A 21,568-nucleotide genomic window follows, 5' to 3' on the forward strand; every position below is an offset into this window, starting at 1 on the left:
AAAGGTGTTGGCTCCATCTAGAGGGCAGTGGTGGAAGAAGTACTAACTACTGAAAGTCTGTACTCAAGTAGACGTAGCCTACTGTTACATTACTGAAATATTGCTCAACTACAAGTAAAACCACTGGTGTTGAAAAAAATATTCCAGTAAAAGTAAAAAGTAACAATTACAGTAACGTGAGTAGTTGTAATTAGTTACTTCCCTGCCAGAGGGTGACTTATCCCATCTTCTTGGCTGCTGGGGTGAGAGTCAGTGACCAGATGTCCCACTTTGTGTGGGACTGCACAGCATTTCCATGCCTTTTCCCAGATCCCACTTAGACCATGTCCCACATTTTGATTGGCTCTATAGTTTTCAAAACTCAAATCACTGCAGGGAGAGAGGGGGGGGAGAGAGAGAGGTTCTGCTCTACAACGGATTAACTTATATGATGGTGTTTTCTGAAGGCACAATCATATCATGTGTCCAAAGGGAAAAACAACTGTTGTTGACATTGTATCTCTGTCACTTTGAAGACATTTTTTGAGTTTGAATATAGCTATAACCTAAATGACACTGTGAAGTAATGCATAATGATGTTGAAATTACTGTACAGCGGGTATAGTCACAGGAAAAATAGCAATCTCATAATGTACATATAGTCTATAGGTGTGCTCAATACAAAGACTAAACAAAAAACGCGAATAATTGCCAGGTGGGGAGGCCCACACTCTCAGACTTTGAAAACCCCTGCCCTAAAATCACCAGCAACAAAACCTCCTTGGCAGCAGGAGGCAGCAACACGCTGTGTATCGTCTCGTCTGCTGTAATTCCAAGTAGAAGAAGACGGACCAGCTGAAGTTTGTTTCCGGTGCAGCCAGGGGTCAGAGGGGATCGCATACTTACCCTGTGAGAGATTACAAGACAACAATGCTTCTTCTTGGAGTGAGTAACGTTACTACATGCAGCTCGAACCCTTCGTGTAAACGTGTCGTCTGCATATAGACCACATTCTGTTCAAAGTCGCGCTAACCTTGATTATCTCTGCTGTCGCGTGGAGCATCTCGCAGGCAGCTTGTGTAACGTTACGTCAAGCAGCCCAGCGAACTAACTCATCTTACAGAACACACATTATTCCAACTATTCTTTTCCTCCCGTTTCTCACCAATTGAAATAAACGATGTCAAACTGTTTCTATGCTCACAAAAGGCTTATTTCTCTCGCATTTTGGTAAATCTGTGTTAGTGAGCAGCACTTCCTTCGCCAAAATAATCCATGACAGGTGTGATCAAGATGCGGATTAAACAGCAGGAAAAGCGCGTTTCATTTGACATTTTGAGTGGCCAGGTATGAATTGCGTAAGAAGGAAAATGTATTCCAGTCTCCAAAATAAATGTCAAACTAATATCATCTGAATGTGCACATATCGCTAGAATGTGCAGTTCCATCACAACAAAATGCCACAGATCTGTGGCATCGATGTGGCAAGTTATGAGGGAGCATGTCATTGGCTTGCTGTCTCCACCAGAGCTGTTTAATAAATAAACTAATAAAGTTTAAATAGGACGAATCAGCGCGTCACTGCCACCCAAAAATGCGTAACCCCGCGCATGATGGCTGCAAAGTTGTGCCAAACAACCGTTAATACCTCAAAAAGTATAGATCACATCGCTTTATATTTTGACATTCTGAGTGAGAGCAGATTAGCTCAAGAGTTTGATGTAGGCTATATTATGCATGTCGTCTTAAAGTTGTGTGAACTGTCGCAGTTTTTAAATTGTTAACACGGTCAGCCGGCTAGAGTCAGACGCTCAAACTCAGGCTCCATAGGGTGGCAATGGCAATGGAACCCAGGCTCCATACTAGGGTTCCATTGCCGTTGCCGCACTGGGTGGCAACGGCAATGGAACCCTATGGTGCCCAAGTGGCTCGAGACTTGCATGTCTGACTCTAGCCGGCTAACTCTGTTTACAATTTAAAAACTGCGACAGTTCACACAACTTTAACACGACATGCATATATTATACATCAAACTCTTGAGCTAATCTGCTCTCACTCAGAATGTCAAAATATAAGCGATGTGATGTCACTGTCGCGTGTATGTATGCCTTCTCGCTCTCCTGTAGCACCAGAAAAACAGTAAAAAGTGAGTAGTAGCCTGGCTGTTTGCATCCTAGTTCTGTGGCTGCAGATTCCGTGTGGGTTTAAGCCATCTCCAATGTGTTATGCTGCCTTCATGGAACTCGTGGTGACATGGTTACATTTACAGGATATCCGCGGAGTCTTGAAAAGTATTAAAAGTTGGTAAATCAACTTAGGGAAAATTAAAGCCCTTTAAAAAGTATCAAAAAGTCCTAATTGCCATTTGATGAGGTATTACATTTTGTAGCCGATTGTCTTTTATATCGTCTCATAACGATCACAGACGCCTGAATCAAATACAAATCATATCGTAGCAGACTTGTGATATCTGCAAATATCGTATCGTATCGAATCTATAATATCGTATCGTGATCGTGTCGCTGATGTGACGAAAGTGGCGTTGTGATCTCTCTCTATCCAAAATGCGGAGAGATTATCTTTTTAAAAGATAAATAGATAGCCGGAATTACTTTCTAAACATGGCCACCAGGCATGCGCAGCATACAGTACAGCGCATGCGCTGTTTACAGCGGAAGCGCGATTTCCAGGCAAACAAGGTAACTGTGTGGGGATTTACTCAGAAAATTAAGTTTCACGTAACTATGGATTAATATTTCCTCGCGTGGTGAGTACCCAAAGCACAACATGTATTTTGACGCTGTTAGATGTGTGTTTTGGGTGATTTTGAACGGCTGTACCATTTGCCTCCATTCTATGGCGATACTAACTTGACGGCTGTAGCTCAGCCTCACTGTGTACTGTGCAGAGAGTGACTGTAGCTCAGCCTCACTGTGTACTGTGCAGAGAGTGACTGTAGCTCAGCCTCACTGTGTACTGTGCAGAGAGTGACTGTAGCTCAGCCTCACTGTGTACTGTGCAGAGAGTGACTGTAGCTCAGCCTCACTGTATACTGTGCAGAGAGTGACTGTAGCTCAGCCTCACTGTGTACTGTGCAGAGAGTGACTGTAGCTCAGCCTCACTGTGTTCTGTGCAGAGAGTGACTGTAGCTCAGCCTCACTGTGTACTGTGCAGAGAGTGATGGCTGTAGCTCAGCCTCACTGTGTACTGTGCAGAGAGTGACTGTAGCTCAGCCTCACTGTGTACTGTGCAGAGAGTGACTGTAGCTCAGCCTCACTGTGTACTGTGCAGAGAGTGACTGTAGCTCAGCCTCACTGTGTACTGTGCAGAGAGTGACTGTAGCTCAGCCTCACTGTATACTGTGCAGAGAGTGACTGTAGCTCAGCCTCACTGTGTACTGTGCAGAGAGTGACTGTAGCTCAGCCTCACTGTGTTCTGTGCAGAGAGTGGCTGTAGCTCAGCCTCACTGTATACTGTGCAGAGAGTGATGGCTGTAGCTCAGCCTCACTGTGTACTGTGCAGAGAGTGATGGCTGTAGCTCAGCCTCACTGTATACTGTGCAGAGAGTGATGGCTGTAGCTCAGCCTCACTGTGTACTGTGCAGAGAGTGATGGCTGTAGCTCAGCCTCACTGTGTACTGTGCAGAGAGTGATGGCTGTAGCTCAGCCTCACTGTGTACTGTGCAGAGAGTGACTGTAGCTCAGCCTCACTGTGTACTGTGCAGAGAGTGATGGCTGTAGCTCAGCCTCACTGTGTACTGTGCAGAGGGTGACTGTAGCTCAGCCTCACTGTATACTGTGCAGAGGGTGACTGTAGCTCAGCCTCACTGTGTACTGTGCAGAGAGTGACTGTAGCTCAGCCTCACTGTATACTGTGCAGAGAGTGACTGTAGCTCAGCCTCACTGTGTACTGTGCAGAGGGTGACTGTAGCTCAGCCTCACTGTGTACTGTGCAGAGAGTGACTGTAGCTCAGCCTCACTGTGTACTGTGCAGAGAGTGACTGTAGCTCAGCCTCACTGTGTACTGTGCAGAGAGTGACTGTAGCTCAGCCTCACTGTGTACTGTGCAGAGGGTGACTGTAGCTCAGCCTCACTGTATACTGTGCAGAGAGTGACTGTAGCTCAGCCTCACTGTATACTGTGCAGAGAGTGACTGTAGCTCAGCCTCACTGTGTACTGTGCAGAGGGTGACTGTAGCTCAGCCTCACTGTATACTGTGCAGAGAGTGACTGTAGCTCAGCCTCACTGTGTACTGTGCAGAGAGTGACTGTAGCTCAGCCTCACTGTGTACTGTGCAGAGAGTGACTGTAGCTCAGCCTCACTGTATACTGTGCAGAGAGTGACTGTAGCTCAGCCTCACTGTGTACTGTGCAGAGAGTGACTGTAGCTCAGCCTCACTGTATACTGTGCAGAGAGTGACTGTAGCTCAGCCTCACTGTATACTGTGCAGAGAGTGACGGTGAAGACACTGTGGATCTTGGTTATGTATGGGGGATATGGCAAATGGAAACTCCCGAAAAGTTGGTGTATCCCTTTAACTACCTCCATCATAGAAAAGTGTGTGTGTGTGTGTGTGTGTGTGTGTGTGTGTGTGTGTGTGTGTGTGTGTGTGTGTGTGTGTGTGTGTGTGTGTGTGTCTCTCTCTCTCTCTCTCTCAGAGGGTGCTGCAGGCGGGAGGGTTGGTGTTGAGATGCAGCAGGTCCATCCAGCACAGTTCTGTGTGCAGGAGTCCTCTCGTACCCATAGTTGTGGAGCAGACAGTGAGTGAGACAAGTCTCATAAATACCATACTGCACAATACATAGCCTACTGTTGTTAATACTACATCATTATCACATACGTCATATACATACTTCATCTACATTATATACATACTCATACATCAACTACATCGTTGAGACCTTCTAGATTTGGCCTATGAAATAATTTGTTAGAGTAATCTTCCATGGATAATCTTCCACATAATGTAACATAACTGTAAATGTATTTTCTGTAGCTGTTGACGTAACGTAGCTCCCTAATTATCTGTCCATGTTAGTGCTTCTTGTATTTTATGTTAATATTTTTGATTTCAATAGCTTCTATGTAATGTGATGCCAGAGTGACTCTAAAACACTCAAATCCAATATAAATAGTAATCATTTCTGGTATTGATTCGGGGTCACCATCTCGCGTTACATGGAAATTCTATTATGGATCCTGGAAAAGTTTTGAAATATTATCCATGAAAATGTGTGGGAACCCTGCAATGTGCAGAAATCACATGCTTTAAGTGAATGTTTGTCAATGATTTTGTCACGTCTGACTGATGCTGATACAGAACAGAACATACAGAGCTCTGTCTCTGTCTTCTGACCTCCTTTTGTTTCTGTTGTTTTAGGGGAGAGGAGAACGAGCGTATGACATCTATTCCCGCCTCCTGAGGGAGAGGATCATCTGTGTGATGGGTCCTGTATGAAATGACTCTTGAGTTTATACATGACTTTAACTTGACAGCATAAACATTCTAATATATATATATATATACATGGCTTTAACTTGACAGCATAAACATTCTAATATATATATATATATACATGGCTTTAACTTGACAGCATAAACATTATAATATATATATATATATACATGACTTTAACTTGACAGCATAAACATTATAATATATATATATATATACATGACTTTAACTTGACAGCATAAACATTATAATATATATATATATATACATGGCTTTAACTTGACAGCATAAACATTATAATATATATATATATATACATGGCTTTAACTTGACAGCATAAACATTATAATATATATATATATATACATGACTTTAACTTGACAGCATAAACATTATAATATATATATATATATACATGACTTTAACTTGACAGCATAAACATTATAATATATATATATATATACATGGCTTTAACTTGACAGCATAAACATTATAATATATATATATATATACATGACTTTAACTTGACAGCATAAACATTATAATATATATATATATATACATGACTTTAACTTGACAGCATAAACATTATAATATATATATATATATACATGGCTTTAACTTGACAGCATAAACATTATAATATATATATATATATACATGGCTTTAACTTGACAGCATAAACATTATAATATATATATATATATACATGACTTTAACTTGACAGCATAAACATTATAATATATATATATATATACATGACTTTAACTTGACAGCATAAACATTATAATATATATATATATATACATGGCTTTAACTTGACAGCATAAACATTATAATATATATATATATATACATGGCTTTAACTTGACAGCATAAACATTATAATATATATATATATATACATGACTTTAACTTGACAGCATAAACATTATAATATATATATATATATACATGACTTTAACTTGACAGCATAAACATTATAATATATATATATATATACATGGCTTTAACTTGACAGCATAAACATTATAATATATATATATATATACATGGCTTTAACTTGACAGCATAAACATTATAATATATATATATATATACATGACTTTAACTTGACAGCATAAACATTATAATATATATATATATATACATGACTTTAACTTGACAGCATAAACATTATAATATATATATATATATACATGACTTTAACTTGACAGCATAAACATTATAATATATATATATATATACATGACTTTAACTTGACAGCATAAACATTATAATATATATATATATATACATGGCTTTAACTTGACAGCATAAACATTATAATATATATATATATATACATGGCTTTAACTTGACAGCATAAACATTATAATATATATATATATATACATGACTTTAACTTGACAGCATAAACATTATAATATATATATATATATATATACATGGCTTTAACTTGACAGCATAAACATTATAATATATATATATATATACATGGCTTTAACTTGACAGCATAAACATTATAATATATATATATATATACATGACTTTAACTTGACAGCATAAACATTATAATATATATATATATACATGGCTTTAACTTGACAGCATAAACATTCTAACTTGCCCCTAGCTGACTTCCTGTTGCAGTGTTTCCTAATACAATAGCTTCCCTCACCACCTCTCTCCTCTCTCCCTCTCCTACATGGTCTTCCCTCACCACCTCTCTCCTCTCTCCTCTTCTACATGGTCTTCCCTCACCACCTCTCTCCTCTCTCCTCTCCTACATGGTCTTCCCTCACCACCTCTCTCCTCTCTCCTCTTCTACATGGTCTTCCCTCACCACCTCTCTCCTCTCTCCCTCTCCTACATGGTCTTCCCTCACCACCTCTCTCCTCTCTCCTCTCCTACATGGTCTTCCCTCACCACCTCTCTCCTCTCTCCCTCTCCTACATGGTCTTCCCTCACCACCTCTCTCCTCTCTCCTCTCCTACATGGTCTTCCCTCACCACCTCTCTCCTCTCTCCCTCTCCTACATGGTCTTCCCTCACCACCTCTCTCCTCTCTCCTCTTCTACATGGTCTTCCCTCACCACCTCTCTCCTCTCCTACATGGTCTTCCCTCGCCACCTCTCTCCTCTCCTACATGGTCTTCCCTCACCACCTCTCTCCTCTCTCCTCTCCTACATGGTCTTCCCTCACCACCTCTCTCCTCTCTCCTCTCCTACCTCATCTTCCCTCACCACCTCTCTCCTCTCTCCTCTCCTACATGGTCTTCCCTCACCACCTCTCTCCTCTCCTACATGGTCTTCCCTCACCACCTCTCTCCTCTCTCCTCTCCTACATGGTCTTCCCTCACCACCTCTCTCCTCTCTCCTCTCCTACATGGTCTTCCCTCACCACCTCTCTCCTCTCTCCTCTCCTACATGCTCTTCCCTCACCACCTCTCTCCTCTCTTCTCTCCTACATGGTCTTCCCTCACCACCTCTCTCCTCTCCTACATGGTCTTCCCTCACCACCTCTCTCCTCTCCTACATGGTCTTCCCTCACCACCTCTCTCCTCTCTCCTCTTCTACATGGTCTTCCCTCACCACCTCTCTCCTCTCTCCTACATGGTCTTCCCTCACCACCTCTCTCCTCTCCTACATGGTCTTCCCTCACCACCTCTCTCCTCTCCTACATGGTCTTCCCTCACCACCTCTCTCCTCTCTCCTCTTCTACATGGTCTTCCCTCACCACCTCTCTCCTCTTCTACATGGTCTTCCCTCACCACCTCTCTCCTCTTCTACCTCATCTTCCCTCACCACCTCTCTCCTCTTCTACATGGTCTTCCCTCACCACCTCTCTCCTCTCCTACATGGTCTTCCCTCACCACCTCTCTTCTCTCCTACATGCTCTTCCCTCACCACCTCTCTCCTCTCCTACATGGTCTTCCCTCACCACCTCTCTCCTCTCCTACATGGTCTTCCCTCACCACCTCTCTCCTCTCCTACCTCATCTTCCCTCACCACCTCTCTCCTCTCTCCTCTTCTACATGGTCTTCCCTCACCACCTCTCTCCTCTCTTCTCTCCTACATGGTCTTCCCTCACCACCTCTCTCCTCTCCTACCTCATCTTCCCTCACCACCTCTCTCCTCTCTCCTCTTCTACATGGTCTTCCCTCACCACCTCTCTCCTCTCTCCTCTTCTACATGGTCTTCCCTCACCACCTCTCTCCTCTCCTACATGGTCTTCCCTCACCACCTCTCTCCTCTCTCCTCTCCTACATGGTCTTCCCTCACCACCTCTCTCCTCTCCTACATGGTCTTCCCTCACCACCTCTCTCCTCTTCTACATGGTCTTCCCTCACCACCTCTCTCCTCTCCTACATGGTCTTCCCTCACCACCTCTCTCCTCTCCTACCTCATCTTCCCTCACCACCTCTCTCCTCTCTCCTCTTCTACATGGTCTTCCCTCACCACCTCTCTCCTCTCTCCTCTTCTACATGGTCTTCCCTCACCACCTCTCTCCTCTCTCCTCTCCTACATGGTCTTCCCTCACCACCTCTCTCCTCTCTCCTCTTCTACATGGTCTTCCCTCACCACCTCTCTCCTCTTCTACATGGTCTTCCCTCACCACCTCTCTCCTCTCCTACATGCTCTTCCCTCACCACCTCTCTTCTCTCCTACATGCTCTTCCCTCACCACCTCTCTCCTCTCCTACATGGTCTTCCCTCACCACCTCTCTCCTCTCCTACATGGTCTTCCCTCACCACCTCTCTTCTCTCCTACATGCTCTTCCCTCACCACCTCTCTCCTCTCCTACATGGTCTTCCCTCACCACCTCTCTCCTCTCCTACATGGTCTTCCCTCACCACCTCTCTCCTCTTCTACCTCATCTTCCCTCACCACCTCTCTCCTCTTCTACATGGTCTTCCCTCACCACCTCTCTCCTCTCCTACATGCTCTTCCCTCACCACCTCTCTTCTCTCCTACATGCTCTTCCCTCACCACCTCTCTCCTCTCCTACATGGTCTTCCCTCACCACCTCTCTCCTCTCCTACATGGTCTTCCCTCACCACCTCTCTTCTCTCCTACATGCTCTTCCCTCACCACCTCTCTCCTCTCCTACATGGTCTTCCCTCACCACCTCTCTCCTCTCCTACATGGTCTTCCCTCACCACCTCTCTCCTCTCCTACCTCATCTTCCCTCACCACCTCTCTCCTCTCTCCTCTTCTACATGGTCTTCCCTCACCACCTCTCTCCTCTCTCCTCTCCTACATGGTCTTCCCTCACCACCTCTCTCCTCTCCTACATGGTCTTCCCTCACCACCTCTCTCCTCTTCTACATGGTCTTCCCTCACCACCTCTCTCCTCTCCTACATGGTCTTCCCTCACCACCTCTCTCCTCTCCTACATGGTCTTCCCTCACCACCTCTCTCCTCTCCTACATGGTCTTCCCTCACCACCTCTCTCCTCTCCTACATGGTCTTCCCTCACCACCTCTCTCCTCTCTTCTCTCCTACATGGTCTTCCCTCACCACCTCTCTCCTCTCTCCTCTCCTACATGGTCTTCCCCCACCACCTCTCTCCTCTCCTACATGGTCTTCCCTCACCACCTCTCTCCTCTCCTACATGGTCTTCCCTCACCACCTCTCTCCTCTCCTACATGGTCTTCCCTCACCACCTCTCTCCTCTCCTACATGGTCTTCCCCCACCACCTCTCTCCTCTCCTACATGGTCTTCCCTCACCACCTCTCTCCTCTCCTACATGGTCTTCCCTCACCACCTCTCTTCTCTCCTACATGGTCTTCCCTCACCACCTCTCTCCTCTCCTACATGGTCTTCCCTCACCACCTCTCTCCTCTCCTACATGGTCTTCCCTCACCACCTCTCTCCTCTCCTACATGGTCTTCCCTCACCACTTCTCTCCTCTCCTACATGGTCTTCCCTCACCACCTCTCTCCTCTCCTACATGGTCTTCCCTCACCACCTCTCTCCTCTCCTACATGGTCTTCCCTCACCACCTCTCTCCTCTCCTACATGGTCTTCCCTCACCACCTCTCTCCTCTCCTACATGGTCTTCCCTCACCACCTCTCTCCTCTCCTACATGGTCTTCCCTCACCACCTCTCTCCTCTCCTACATGGTCTTCCCTCACCACTTCTCTCCTCTCCTACATGGTCTTCCCTCACCACCTCTCTCCTCTCCTACATGGTCTTCCCTCACCACCTCTCTCCTCTCCTACATGGTCTTCCCTCACCACCTCTCTCCTCTCTCCTCTCCTACATGGTCTTCCCTCACCACCTCTCTCCTCTCCTACATGGTCTTCCCTCACCACCTCTCTCCTCTCCTACATGGTCTTCCCTCACCACCTCTCTCCTCTCCTACATGGTCTTCCCTCACCACCTCTCTCCTCTCCTACATGGTCTTCCCTCACCACTTCTCTCCTCTCCTACATGGTCTTCCCTCACCACCTCTCTCCTCTCCTACATGGTCTTCCCTCACCACCTCTCTCCTCTCCTACATGGTCTTCCCTCACCACCTCTCTCCTCTCCTACATGGTCTTCCCTCACCACCTCTCTCCTCTCCTACATGGTCTTCCCTCACCACCTCTCTCCTCTCCTACATGGTCTTCCCTCACCACCTCTCTCCTCTCCTACATGGTCTTCCCTCACCACTTCTCTCCTCTCCTACATGGTCTTCCCTCACCACCTCTCTCCTCTCCTACATGGTCTTCCCTCACCACCTCTCTCCTCTCCTACATGCTTTTCCCTCACCACCTCTCTCCTCTCTTCTCTCCTACATGGTCTTCCCTCACCACCTCTCTCCTCTCTCCTCTCCTACATGCTCTTCCCTCACCACCTCTCTCCTCTCTGTCCAGATCGACGACAATGTAGCCAGTCTGGTTATTGCCCAGCTGCTCTTTCTGCAGTCGGAGAGCAACAACAAGACCATCCACATGTACATCAATAGTCCTGGTAAGAGAAGTGGACAGGAGGGCACACAGACGGGAGTAGATGGAACAATTAAAACCTCTGCATTAAAATATTTAAAAACAAGTAGACCTATGTTATATGTATATATATATTTTTAGTTGTGTACTTAGCCAAATGTTTCAAATAAGGTTGAAACCCAGAGAGAGTGTTTCCCACCTATAGAAACATTTGTGGCAGCCCACCACAATATCAGCACTGACCATCACAATATATTTTTTCCAGGACTCTCATCCTCAAATCCAAAATACATGTTTGTCCTCTCGCCTGTATTTATCCATTTAGATCGGTTACTCAAGATAATCCACAGTTGTGAGCAGTTTCATGTAGGAACTATTTTCTTTTGACCGTACTACTCCCACTAGCTGCTAGCTAGCTGCAGTCTCATGTAGGAACTAGCTAGCAGCTAGCGTGTGTAGTTAGGTCGAAAGAAAATAGATCCTACATGAAACTGCTCACAACAAGGTTTGTAGATTATCTTGGATCTGGTATCACCCTTAAATCTTGTGCTTATGTTTTCCTTAAAATGTTTAACCTTATGGAGAAGATTTAAGGGTGTTTTGTGCAGTCAATTCTATTTTATGGACACCTTAACCCGGACCCTAAGGGAAATATTAACCTAAGGTGCTTTGTGCAACTGGGCCCAGATGCTCAGATCAGATGACGTGTGACTATAGCATACACCACACATGTGCAATACTAAAGCTCATTACTCTGCTGCTACTATTGGGCACCTTATCACTGTACATATTGTGTTACTACTGCTGCTATCATGCACCTTGTCACTGTACATATTTTATTACTCTGACTGTCACTTATGACTTATCTGCAAACCATGTCAACACAAGCTCACTTACTTTTGCTACCTGGGATGCACCCTGACCCTGTACATCATCTGTAAACAACAAACTTAAGCTACCTCACCTAGCTGGCAAGTCTGTTTATACTCTGTTAATACTGTTTATATCTGTTAATACTATCTATATCTGTTCAAAGCTGTATCCCTTTATAATATTTTATAATCTCTTTAGATCCTTTATATTTTATTTGTTTATGTCTTGTATATTTGTTCTTATCAATGTTAATGAGCACCAACCACACACCAAGACAAATTCCTAGTATGTGAAAACATACCTTGGCAAATAAAAGGATTCTGATTCTCCGATTCAGATGCTCACAGATGCCCCTGTCACTTAATATTTTCCTCTCTCCTCGTTTCCTGCCATCTGCAACCCCCCCCCCCCCCCGCCTCTTTCCCCCCACTCCTGCCCCCTCCACCCCCCAGGTGGTGTGGTCACGGCGGGCCTGGCCATCTATGACACCATGCAGTACATCCTTAACCCCATCTCCACCTGGTGCGTGGGCCAGGCAGCCAGCATGGGCAGCTTGCTCCTGGCAGCGGGAACGTCGGGAATGAGACATTCACTGCCCAACTCCCGCATCATGGTGCACCAGCCTTCAGGAGGAGCCAGGGTAAGGTACCGAGGGCAGAAAATCTGAAGTATCTACTGAGAAGTCAGCCGGCCGAGTCACCCGTCGCCCCTAACCAACGGGTCCCAGACAGTTGAAAATCTTCTAGGTCACTTGGTCCTCAGGAATCTGAGTCTCTCCATCCGTATAACTGAGACCATGTCTGCCAACCACAGCGGAAAAGAGGGTGGAGAGGGGGACTTCCATTCCTTCAGAATGAGTCTCTTGGCGACAATCGTCCCCTCTGTCAGAGACTGTTGCACAGCCATAGGGAGGAGCAGGAAGGATTCAGAGCAGCCGAAGATGGCGAGTTCAAACCGTGGTATTTTTGCCTAAGGTTATCATAGCTTGAAAAAAGAAGAATGAAGACCGCACAATTCTCTCTGACTTAAAGGGGAACTTACCCGATTTGTGGCAAAACGGCATTCTGCTTGATTTGAAAAAAAAACAAGGAAAGAGGCAGAAGATCGTCTCCTCTTGTCTTACTATACTCTTTGGCTGTGTCCAGACTGGAAAAATAAACCGGAAACAGCACCATGACACTTCTCCCCGCATAGAGGAAAAATGTTATATCAGAGTGTATCAGAGAGTACGTTATAAATATAGTCACGTTACAAACAACTAACCAACGCTGGTGGTCCGTATGGAAACAGTGTTGCTCGAAATGGTTAAAAGTTATATCAATTTGGTCATTCAGTGGCGTTTTACTGCCATGAAACATAACTAACTAGCCGCTAGCATTAGCCACACAGTAGCCGATTACCCATAATGCCTTGCGTTATCCCAGCACCCAGGAACGGTTCATTATTATTAGCGCTTCATTTATTGCATAAAATAAACCTGATAAAATATACAATTGATTCACATTGAAGTACACCACGCGCAAACACCACCGTGACGTAACGTACCAAATCGGCCATTCATTTGAGGCCCCCCAAAAAGCAGGTTTGAACCCATAGAGGGCACTTATGCTGCTGATAATGATACAGTTTATACAAGTGTAACAGTTTGGTCTCAAATGTGGAGATTTTTACCAGAATCCTTTACATACCACCCCAAAAGCCATATATATTGGTTAAAAGCTGGGGGGGGAAGTGTTTTGGGGGTTAGTTACACTTTAAAAACTATTTAAGTGGACTATTTCACCAAGTTTAATTCATTTTTCTATGGTTATAATACCATCAAAATTAGGGATGCACCAATGTAAAAATGTTGGCCGATACCAATAACCGATATTAACATTGCTGTTATGGCTGATAACCGATATTTACCAATGTCGATATGATCTGTATAAAAACACATTTCTATGATAGTAAAATGTTGTACATAGTGAAAAACACATGTAAACACTGGATTTGAAAAAGTTACACATTTCTTTATTTCCAAAACATTTGGAAAAGCCCATAAATCATAGATTTATCACAATGTTTCTTCTCGATGGGAATATTTTGGCTGATACGATAATCGATATTAACATCAGACCGATGCCTTTATGTAAAAAATGACTAACATCTGCCGATACCGATATGATTGGCGATATATCGTGCATCCCTAGTCAAAATCTCATACCGGCAGTCCGGCACATGCTTAAACTGACTATCGATACCTCATACAACCCCACTTCAAATACTCCAAACTATCCCTTTAATTAAGACGGGGGTCGTCAACCTTTTTCAGCCCAAGGACCTCTTGGATGATAGAGAAACAGATCTACGATTTAAACTAAAAATGTTGTTGCATTTTAAGCGTGGCCTATAATCAAATGTATAATCCAGCGCACAGCAGGATATCAGGGTTGAATTTGACACTTCTTTTTATTAATAGATTACATTAAAAAAAGCAAGAAGAATGTGTTTCACATATTGCTTAATCAGATTCGCTTTGTAATGTAAATACTTTTTGCCAAAATTTGCTTTATTATTGCCTATTAATGCTTGGAGTTTAGTCAATATTTTTTTTGTCTAAAATAACATTTTTAAATGTTCACATTTAACTACAAAACTACAACTACAAAAATTGGCAGACCCCCTGCAGTATATCTGCACACCCCCTGGGGGGGGGTCACGGAATCCCTGTTGAAGACCACTGCTTTAAGGCCTAAGAGTCAGCAGGTTGTCATTACAACTAAAGGTGTGTGTGTGTGTGTGTGTGTGTGTGTGTGTGTGTGTGTGTGTGTGTGTGTGTGTGTGTGTGTGTGTGTGTGTGTGTGTTAGGGCTGTCACTTTTTCCCAAAATAAAATTCGAACGAACTTTAATTGCCCGAAATTCGTTCGAATATATTCGAAGTTTTTTGGTTAATTAATTAATTTATTTATTTATTTTTTTCAGTCCAGCAGCCTGTTGCACCAGCTGAACGTAAGTTCTGTCTTAAGTTAGGGTGTAAAGTCCACACTAACTGCTACGTTCAAACTAGTTAGTTTGACACTAAAGTTGTGTCTTTGTTTGGTGCACCACGGAGACGTAAGGTACATCTTAACTAGTAGACCCTAAAGTCCATACTAACCAAAATAGTGTCGCAGACAATGACGTGTACAGTATCTGTGACCAATCAGTGAAAAGCACGGTGGAAACGGTGTTTATTTACGGTTGTTTAAGTAAGTGGAGTGAAAACAGGACATGTTGCCCACCGCAAATTAGTGCTTTCATATTTCATCAACACTAATCAAATGAGAACGTTATTGAGTAACGTTCGTTTAGGTTCATATTACTGTTAACGTTTATCTGTGAGCTCTTCATCAGTATTGTAGGCTATACCACCATCCTGCCTCACTAAATTGTTGCGGTTATTTTAATTTGTATGCAGTGCTGCAGCTTGTGGGAAACAAAAGCGTGAGTCATAAATATCAAAGGGTGTAATTTATCACGGACAGCGCGTTGCGGACGCAAAACAACGATGCGCCACGGTGCCAAGTTGCAATCCGTGCCAACTGCTATTTTACGGAGGACTTTACACCTAGTAAGACGTAGGTGTAAATTTTAAGTTCTAACTTATGCCTACGTTGTAACTATTTCACTTGGTGCAACCCAAATATTTTTAGTAGTGCGTAAACTCGGACTTAGTGAGACTTTACGTTCAAACTAGCTTACGTTTCAACTTACGCACAGCTGGTGCAACCCACTGCAGGCCACCGGGCATCAGCCCGACGTGTTAGCTTGGACGCTCACAGTCACAACACTGCCTCACAAACTTGGCTGCATCCAACTCGAGACAACTTTTCAGACCCTGGAGACAATCTTTCTCAGAAGAGACTAACGCGACAAATCTGGAGACTTTTTCTGACATGGGATTAACATTACCAGCAAGCAGCAGTTGGTTAATTTTGGTTCATAAAAAAAAAAAAAAAAAAAAAAATCGAACAGTCAATTTACATATCGAACACGAACCCCTCCCCCACATTCGAAGTTGCATTCGAATTTCGAATGAAAAGTGACAGCCCTAGTGTGTGTGTGTGTGTGTGTGTGTGTGTGTGTGTGTGTGTGTGTGTCCAGGGTCACCTGTATATAAACACTTCCTGAAATGTATGTGCTTCACATGACACTGACGAAGATCCGTACCGGATCTAAACTGTTTGTCTCTAATTAAATGTTGTCCACGGGAGCTTTTTCTAGTTTAATTTTCTGTGTCCAGGGTCAAGCCACAGACATCGCCATCCAGGCCGAGGAGATCCTGAAGCTGAAGATGCAGATCAACCTCATCTACGCCAAACACACCGGACAGCCGCTGGAGATCATCGGTAGGTTCAGCTGATTAGCAGGCATGGTGGCTGGCAAGGTGGCGCTTAAGCACCCCTCAAGCTCCCCCAAAGCTCCCCCAAAGCCCCCCAAAGAACCCCCAAGCTCCCCCAAGCACCCCCCAAGCTCCCCCAAACCACCCCCAAAGCTCCCCCAAAGCTCCCCCAAAGCACCCCCCAAGCTCCCCCAAAGCACCCCCCAAGCTCCCCCAAAGCACCCCCAAAGCACCCCCCAAGCTCCCCCAAAGCACCCCCAAAGCTCCCCCCAAGGTCCCCCAAAGAACCCCAAGCTCCCCCAAAGCATCCCCCAAAGCACCCCAAGCTCCCCCAAAGAAACCCCAAAGCCCCACAAAGAACCCCCAAGCTCCCCCAAAGCACCCCCAAGCTCCCCCAAAGCACCCCCCAAGCTCCCCCAAAGCACCCCCAAAGAACCCCCAAGCACCCCCAAAGCTCCCCCAAAGAACCCCCAAGCTCCCCCAATGCACCACCAAGCTCCCCCAAAGCACCCCCCAAGCTCCCCCAAAGAACCCCAAAGCACCCCCCAAGCTCCCCCAAAGCACCCCCCAAAGCACCCCCAAAGCACCCCAAAGCACCCCCAAAGAACCCCCAAGCTCCCCCGCAATTCTCTTTGTAGAAAAACCAACGTGCGGGAAGTGGCATGCGCCTCTTTCAGGTCCCGTTTTGTGTGCAGCCTATGCAATGAGAGCTGGTGATTCTTCATAGTAGTAGAAATATAATAATATAATTCATAGTCGTAGAAATATAATAATATAATTCATAGTAGTAGAAATGATTGGAAGTGTACAAAAGCCTGTCCACGTCTGCACGCATGACGTCAGAGACACGGACTCATGACGTCAGAGACACGGACTCGTGCAGCAGGAGACTAATTGACTCTTTCCCAGCAAAAATCCTGTCCACGGTCAATATCTCCACCAAGACAAAGAAGAAAAGGCATTCCTGAAATTCGAATCAACAAACTGGTAAAAATGACTTATATCGTCTCATGAACGCACACACATCAAACAGGACGATAAACCCACTTTAAGTCCACTTGGAGGCTTCTTGCTGGGAAAGAGTCAATTAGTCCACTGCCTGCGCGAGTCCGTGTCTCTGATGTCATGAGTCCGTGTCTCTGATGTCATGAGTCCGTGTCTCTGATGTCATGAGTCCGTGTCTCTGATGTCATGAGTCCGTGTCTCTGATGTCATGCGCGCGGACGCGGACAGGCTTTTGTCCATGTGGACATGAGAAACAGTGAAGAATGTCCATGTGGACATGAGAAACACTGAAAGTCAGTGTCTTGCTCAAGGACACTTGCGCCTTGGGGCACCCCTCTGAGACATGCTTGTGAATTAGGGCTATATAAATAAACTTGACTTGACTTGACCCCGGTAGTTCACGGTGTTTGGCGCGTACCATGTAAGGCTCAGTCAGCGACCCAGGTTTGAAATTTTTCTCTACACACTGTCTCTGTCTACACACTGTCTCTCTCTACACACTGTCTCTCTCTACACACTGTCTCTCTCTACACACTGTCTCTGTCTACACACTGTCTCTCTCTACACACTGTCTCTGTCTACACACTGTCTCTCTCTACACACTGTCTCTCTCTACACACTGTCTCTGTCTACACACTGTCTCTGTCTACACACTGTCTCTCTCTACACACTGTCTCTGTCTACACACTGTCTCTCTCTACACACTGTCTCTCTCTACACACTGTCTCTGTCTACACACTGTCTCTCTCTACACACTGTCTCTCTCTACACACTGTCTCTCTCTACACACTGTCTCTCTCTACACACTGTCTCTGTCTACACACTGTCTCTCTACACACTGTCTCTGTCTACACACTGTCTCTCTCTACACACTGTCTCTCTCTACACACTGTCTCTCTCTCTACACACTGTTTCTCTCTCTACACACTGTCTCTGTCTACACACTGTCTCTGTCTACACACTGTCTCTGTCTACACACTGTCTCTGTCTACACACTGTCTCTCTCTACACACTGTCTCTGTCTACACACTGTCTCTGTCTACACACTGTCTCTCTCTACACACTGTCTCTCTCTCTACACACTGTCTCTCTCTACACACTGTCTCTGTCTACACACTGTCTCTGTCTACACACTGTCTCTCTCTACACACTGTCTCTGTCTACACACTGTCTCTGTCTACACACTGTCTCTCTCTACACACTGTCTCTCTCTACACACTGTCTCTCTCTACACACTGTCTCTGTCTACACACTGTCTCTGTCTACACACTGTCTCTCTCTACACACTGTCTCTGTCTCTCTCTACACACTGTCTCTCTCTACACACTGTCTCTCTCTCTACACACTGTCTCTGTCTCTCTCTACACACTGTCTCTGTCTCTCTCTACACACTGTCTCTCTCTCTACACACTGTCTCTCTCTCTACACACTGTCTCTCTCTCTACACACTGTCTCTCTCTACACACTGTCTCTCTCTCTACACACTGTCTCTCTCTGCACACTGTCTCTCTCTCTACACACTGTCTCTCTCTCTACACACTGTCTCTCTCTCTACACACTGTCTCTCTCTGCACACTGTTTCTCTCTCTAGACACTGTCTCTCTCTACACACTGTCTCTCTCTCTACACACTGTCTCTCTCTCTACACACTGTCTCTCTCTGCACACTGTTTCTCTCTCTAGACACTGTCTCTCTCTACACACTGTCTCTCTCTACATACACACTGTCTCTCTCTACACACTGTCTCTCTCTACACACTGTATCTCTCCCATCCTTCCTGTCTCTCTCTACACACTGTCAATAAAGCAGAAATGCCTCAAAGAAATCATCTTTAAAAAAAATGACACTTATGCCTGAACCCAGGCCCTCTGGGTGAAGGAGGGTCTCCTTGCGCTCTCCAGCAGGGGTTCCCAAACTTGTTGGGGCCAGGGACCCCTTACAGGGGAGACCATTTTCCAAGGACCCACTCATAATCGTAACACCGATTAATGCTTACTACTGTACCACATTTGTACTCTTAGATGCCATTGGAACCATTTGTATTCTAAAACTTCATATTAATAAACAGAAACGCATTTCATCATATTAACATCACTTAACAAGAGGGTCATTTTATTCAAATTGTATTTGGACTCAACTTGACAGCATTTATATCCTACTGATCTTAAAAGCTTTCAGAAAAAACAGTAGCAAGACTGGCGTAGTCCTAATAAACTGACATTTAAAATGAGCAGTCTAAGCCCTTGTTCACTTCACACCATACGCCAAAGCCACGCTGAAGCCACGCAGTTTCATTTCGGTGTCCTTGTTAACAGGCGAGAGCGTTCACACCAGCCACACGCCACGCCAAAGCCACAGCACGCTGAAGCTGTGCTGAAGCGATAGTTCAGGATGCTGTTCCATTTCTCAAGCGTGCAGCGCTCTGAACCCGAGCTGCCAGGCATGAAGTCAATGCAAGTTGTGGGCGGGGGCAAGGCAGCACTGAGCCAGGTGCTGAGGAAAAGAGAGTGCTTCTTGTGTGACCGGGTTAGCGTGACACTCAGCTTCTGTTCAGCACAGCTTCAGCTCTGCTTCTGAATAGTGCCTGGTGTGAACAAAGGCTTAAGCTAACTTTCAGTAAGTGCTTCAACTTTAAAATAATGAACTTATTGCTCCTTATTCAAATAATTATCAGAAAGCTCTGAACAAATCATAAGTTATCATAACAGTCTTATAGTAATAGGCCTGGCATTTAAAATGACTGCATGGGATTAGCATAAAGTGGGCATGTCTGTAAAGGGGAGACCTGTGGGTACCCATAGAACCCATTCTCATTCAGACATCTTGAGGTGAGAGGTCAAGGGACCCCTTTGAAAATAGCCATGCCAGTTTTTCCCTCGCCAAAATGTACCCTAAATTTGGAGCGTTATTTAGCCGCCTCCCCGACATGTAGCGATGGATGCATGAGGTCTTCTAGTTTCACATGATACATGATCACTCATCTCTCTTACACTCTGTTCTCTTGGCCTTTCCCCTCTTCCAGAGGGTGTGATGGAGAGGGACCGCTACATGAGCCCCATGCAAGCCCAGGACTTTGGGATCATCGACCGTGTGCTGGTGCACCCCCCGCAGGCAGGCCAGGACGAGCCCGAGCTGGTTCAGAAAGAGCCAGCGGCCCCGACCAGTCCCCCGCCGACCCCAGAGTCTGCAGCCCCCGAGCAGGCCTCGTCTGGGACCAACCCCCCCTCCTCCTACAAACCAGAACCATGAGATGCCGGCATCTCTACGGCACCTCTCAGAGATGCTGGTATCTCAGCATCTTTACCAGCTGCCACGGGAAGTTGCCAGGGGACCTGCCAGGCACCACGAGTGGAGCTTGCTGTCTCTCCTCTTTTCTCTTTCCAGTTCAGTGATGATCTAGCGGGTATCTGACAGACATGGACCGTGATGGACACTCATATGTTGCTCTCTGTGGAAGATTTAAAAGACGTGCAGTCTGTGGCTATAACTTATCTCTGGAATCATCTCTTACAGGCTTAGAAGTTATGGCAAACTGATCACAGAATAATGCAAACACACCTGCAGATGTAGATGTTCTGTATGGAAATGGGATTTATACTTTTAAGATGGGATATGTTCTTGTGTAAACCTAATAAAAACTACCACAGTTACCAGCCAGCAGTTCATAATATTTACATTTGAAGAATAATGTAACTTAGATGGGTTTCAACCACTTAATGCCATCCAAACTGCACGTGCTACCATGTGACATGACTTTGGGGTGCGTTCGCAGCGTTTCCACAACATAACCGAGAGGATTCTATTCAAAATACTCTGTTCCACAAACTACCATTTGAATGTCAATATGATCCTGAACATAACTTAGCCCTTTCAGATGGTAACGTTCTCCATTTTGGGGAGCTCTGATGGATAGCCTAGTTAGTAGTTCATTCTCAGCTAAAGGAAAATAATGTTGAA

At 45.1% G+C, this 21,568-nt stretch overlaps 1 protein-coding gene across 1 annotated transcript; it reads left to right on the forward strand.

Annotated features, from left to right (window-relative positions):
* Positions 1-830: 830 nt before the first annotated feature.
* Positions 831-21,261, forward strand: clpp (caseinolytic mitochondrial matrix peptidase proteolytic subunit). The gene is made up of 7 exons (XM_083648996.1): positions 831-924; positions 4,637-4,738; positions 5,359-5,430; positions 11,298-11,394; positions 12,695-12,882; positions 16,508-16,613; positions 20,634-21,261. The coding sequence occupies exons 1-7, from the start codon at positions 910-912 to the stop codon at positions 20,858-20,860; spliced, it is 807 nt and encodes a 268-aa protein (XP_083505122.1). The 5' UTR covers positions 831-909; the 3' UTR covers positions 20,861-21,261.
* The last annotated feature ends 307 nt before the right edge of the window (positions 21,262-21,568 follow it).

This window comes from Poromitra crassiceps (genome assembly GCF_964638095.1).
Source record: "Poromitra crassiceps genome assembly, chromosome: 13".
Classification (NCBI taxonomy): Eukaryota; Metazoa; Chordata; class Actinopteri; order Beryciformes; family Melamphaidae; genus Poromitra; species Poromitra crassiceps.

Coding starts and splice junctions, on each gene's coding strand:
- clpp (XM_083648996.1), top strand. Junction 5,431..11,297: donor TCATCTGTGTGATGGGTCCT/GTATGAAATGAC, acceptor CTCTCTGTCCAG/ATCGACGACAATGTAGCCAG. Junction 16,614..20,633: donor ACAGCCGCTGGAGATCATCG/GTAGGTTCAGCT, acceptor CCCCTCTTCCAG/AGGGTGTGATGGAGAGGGAC.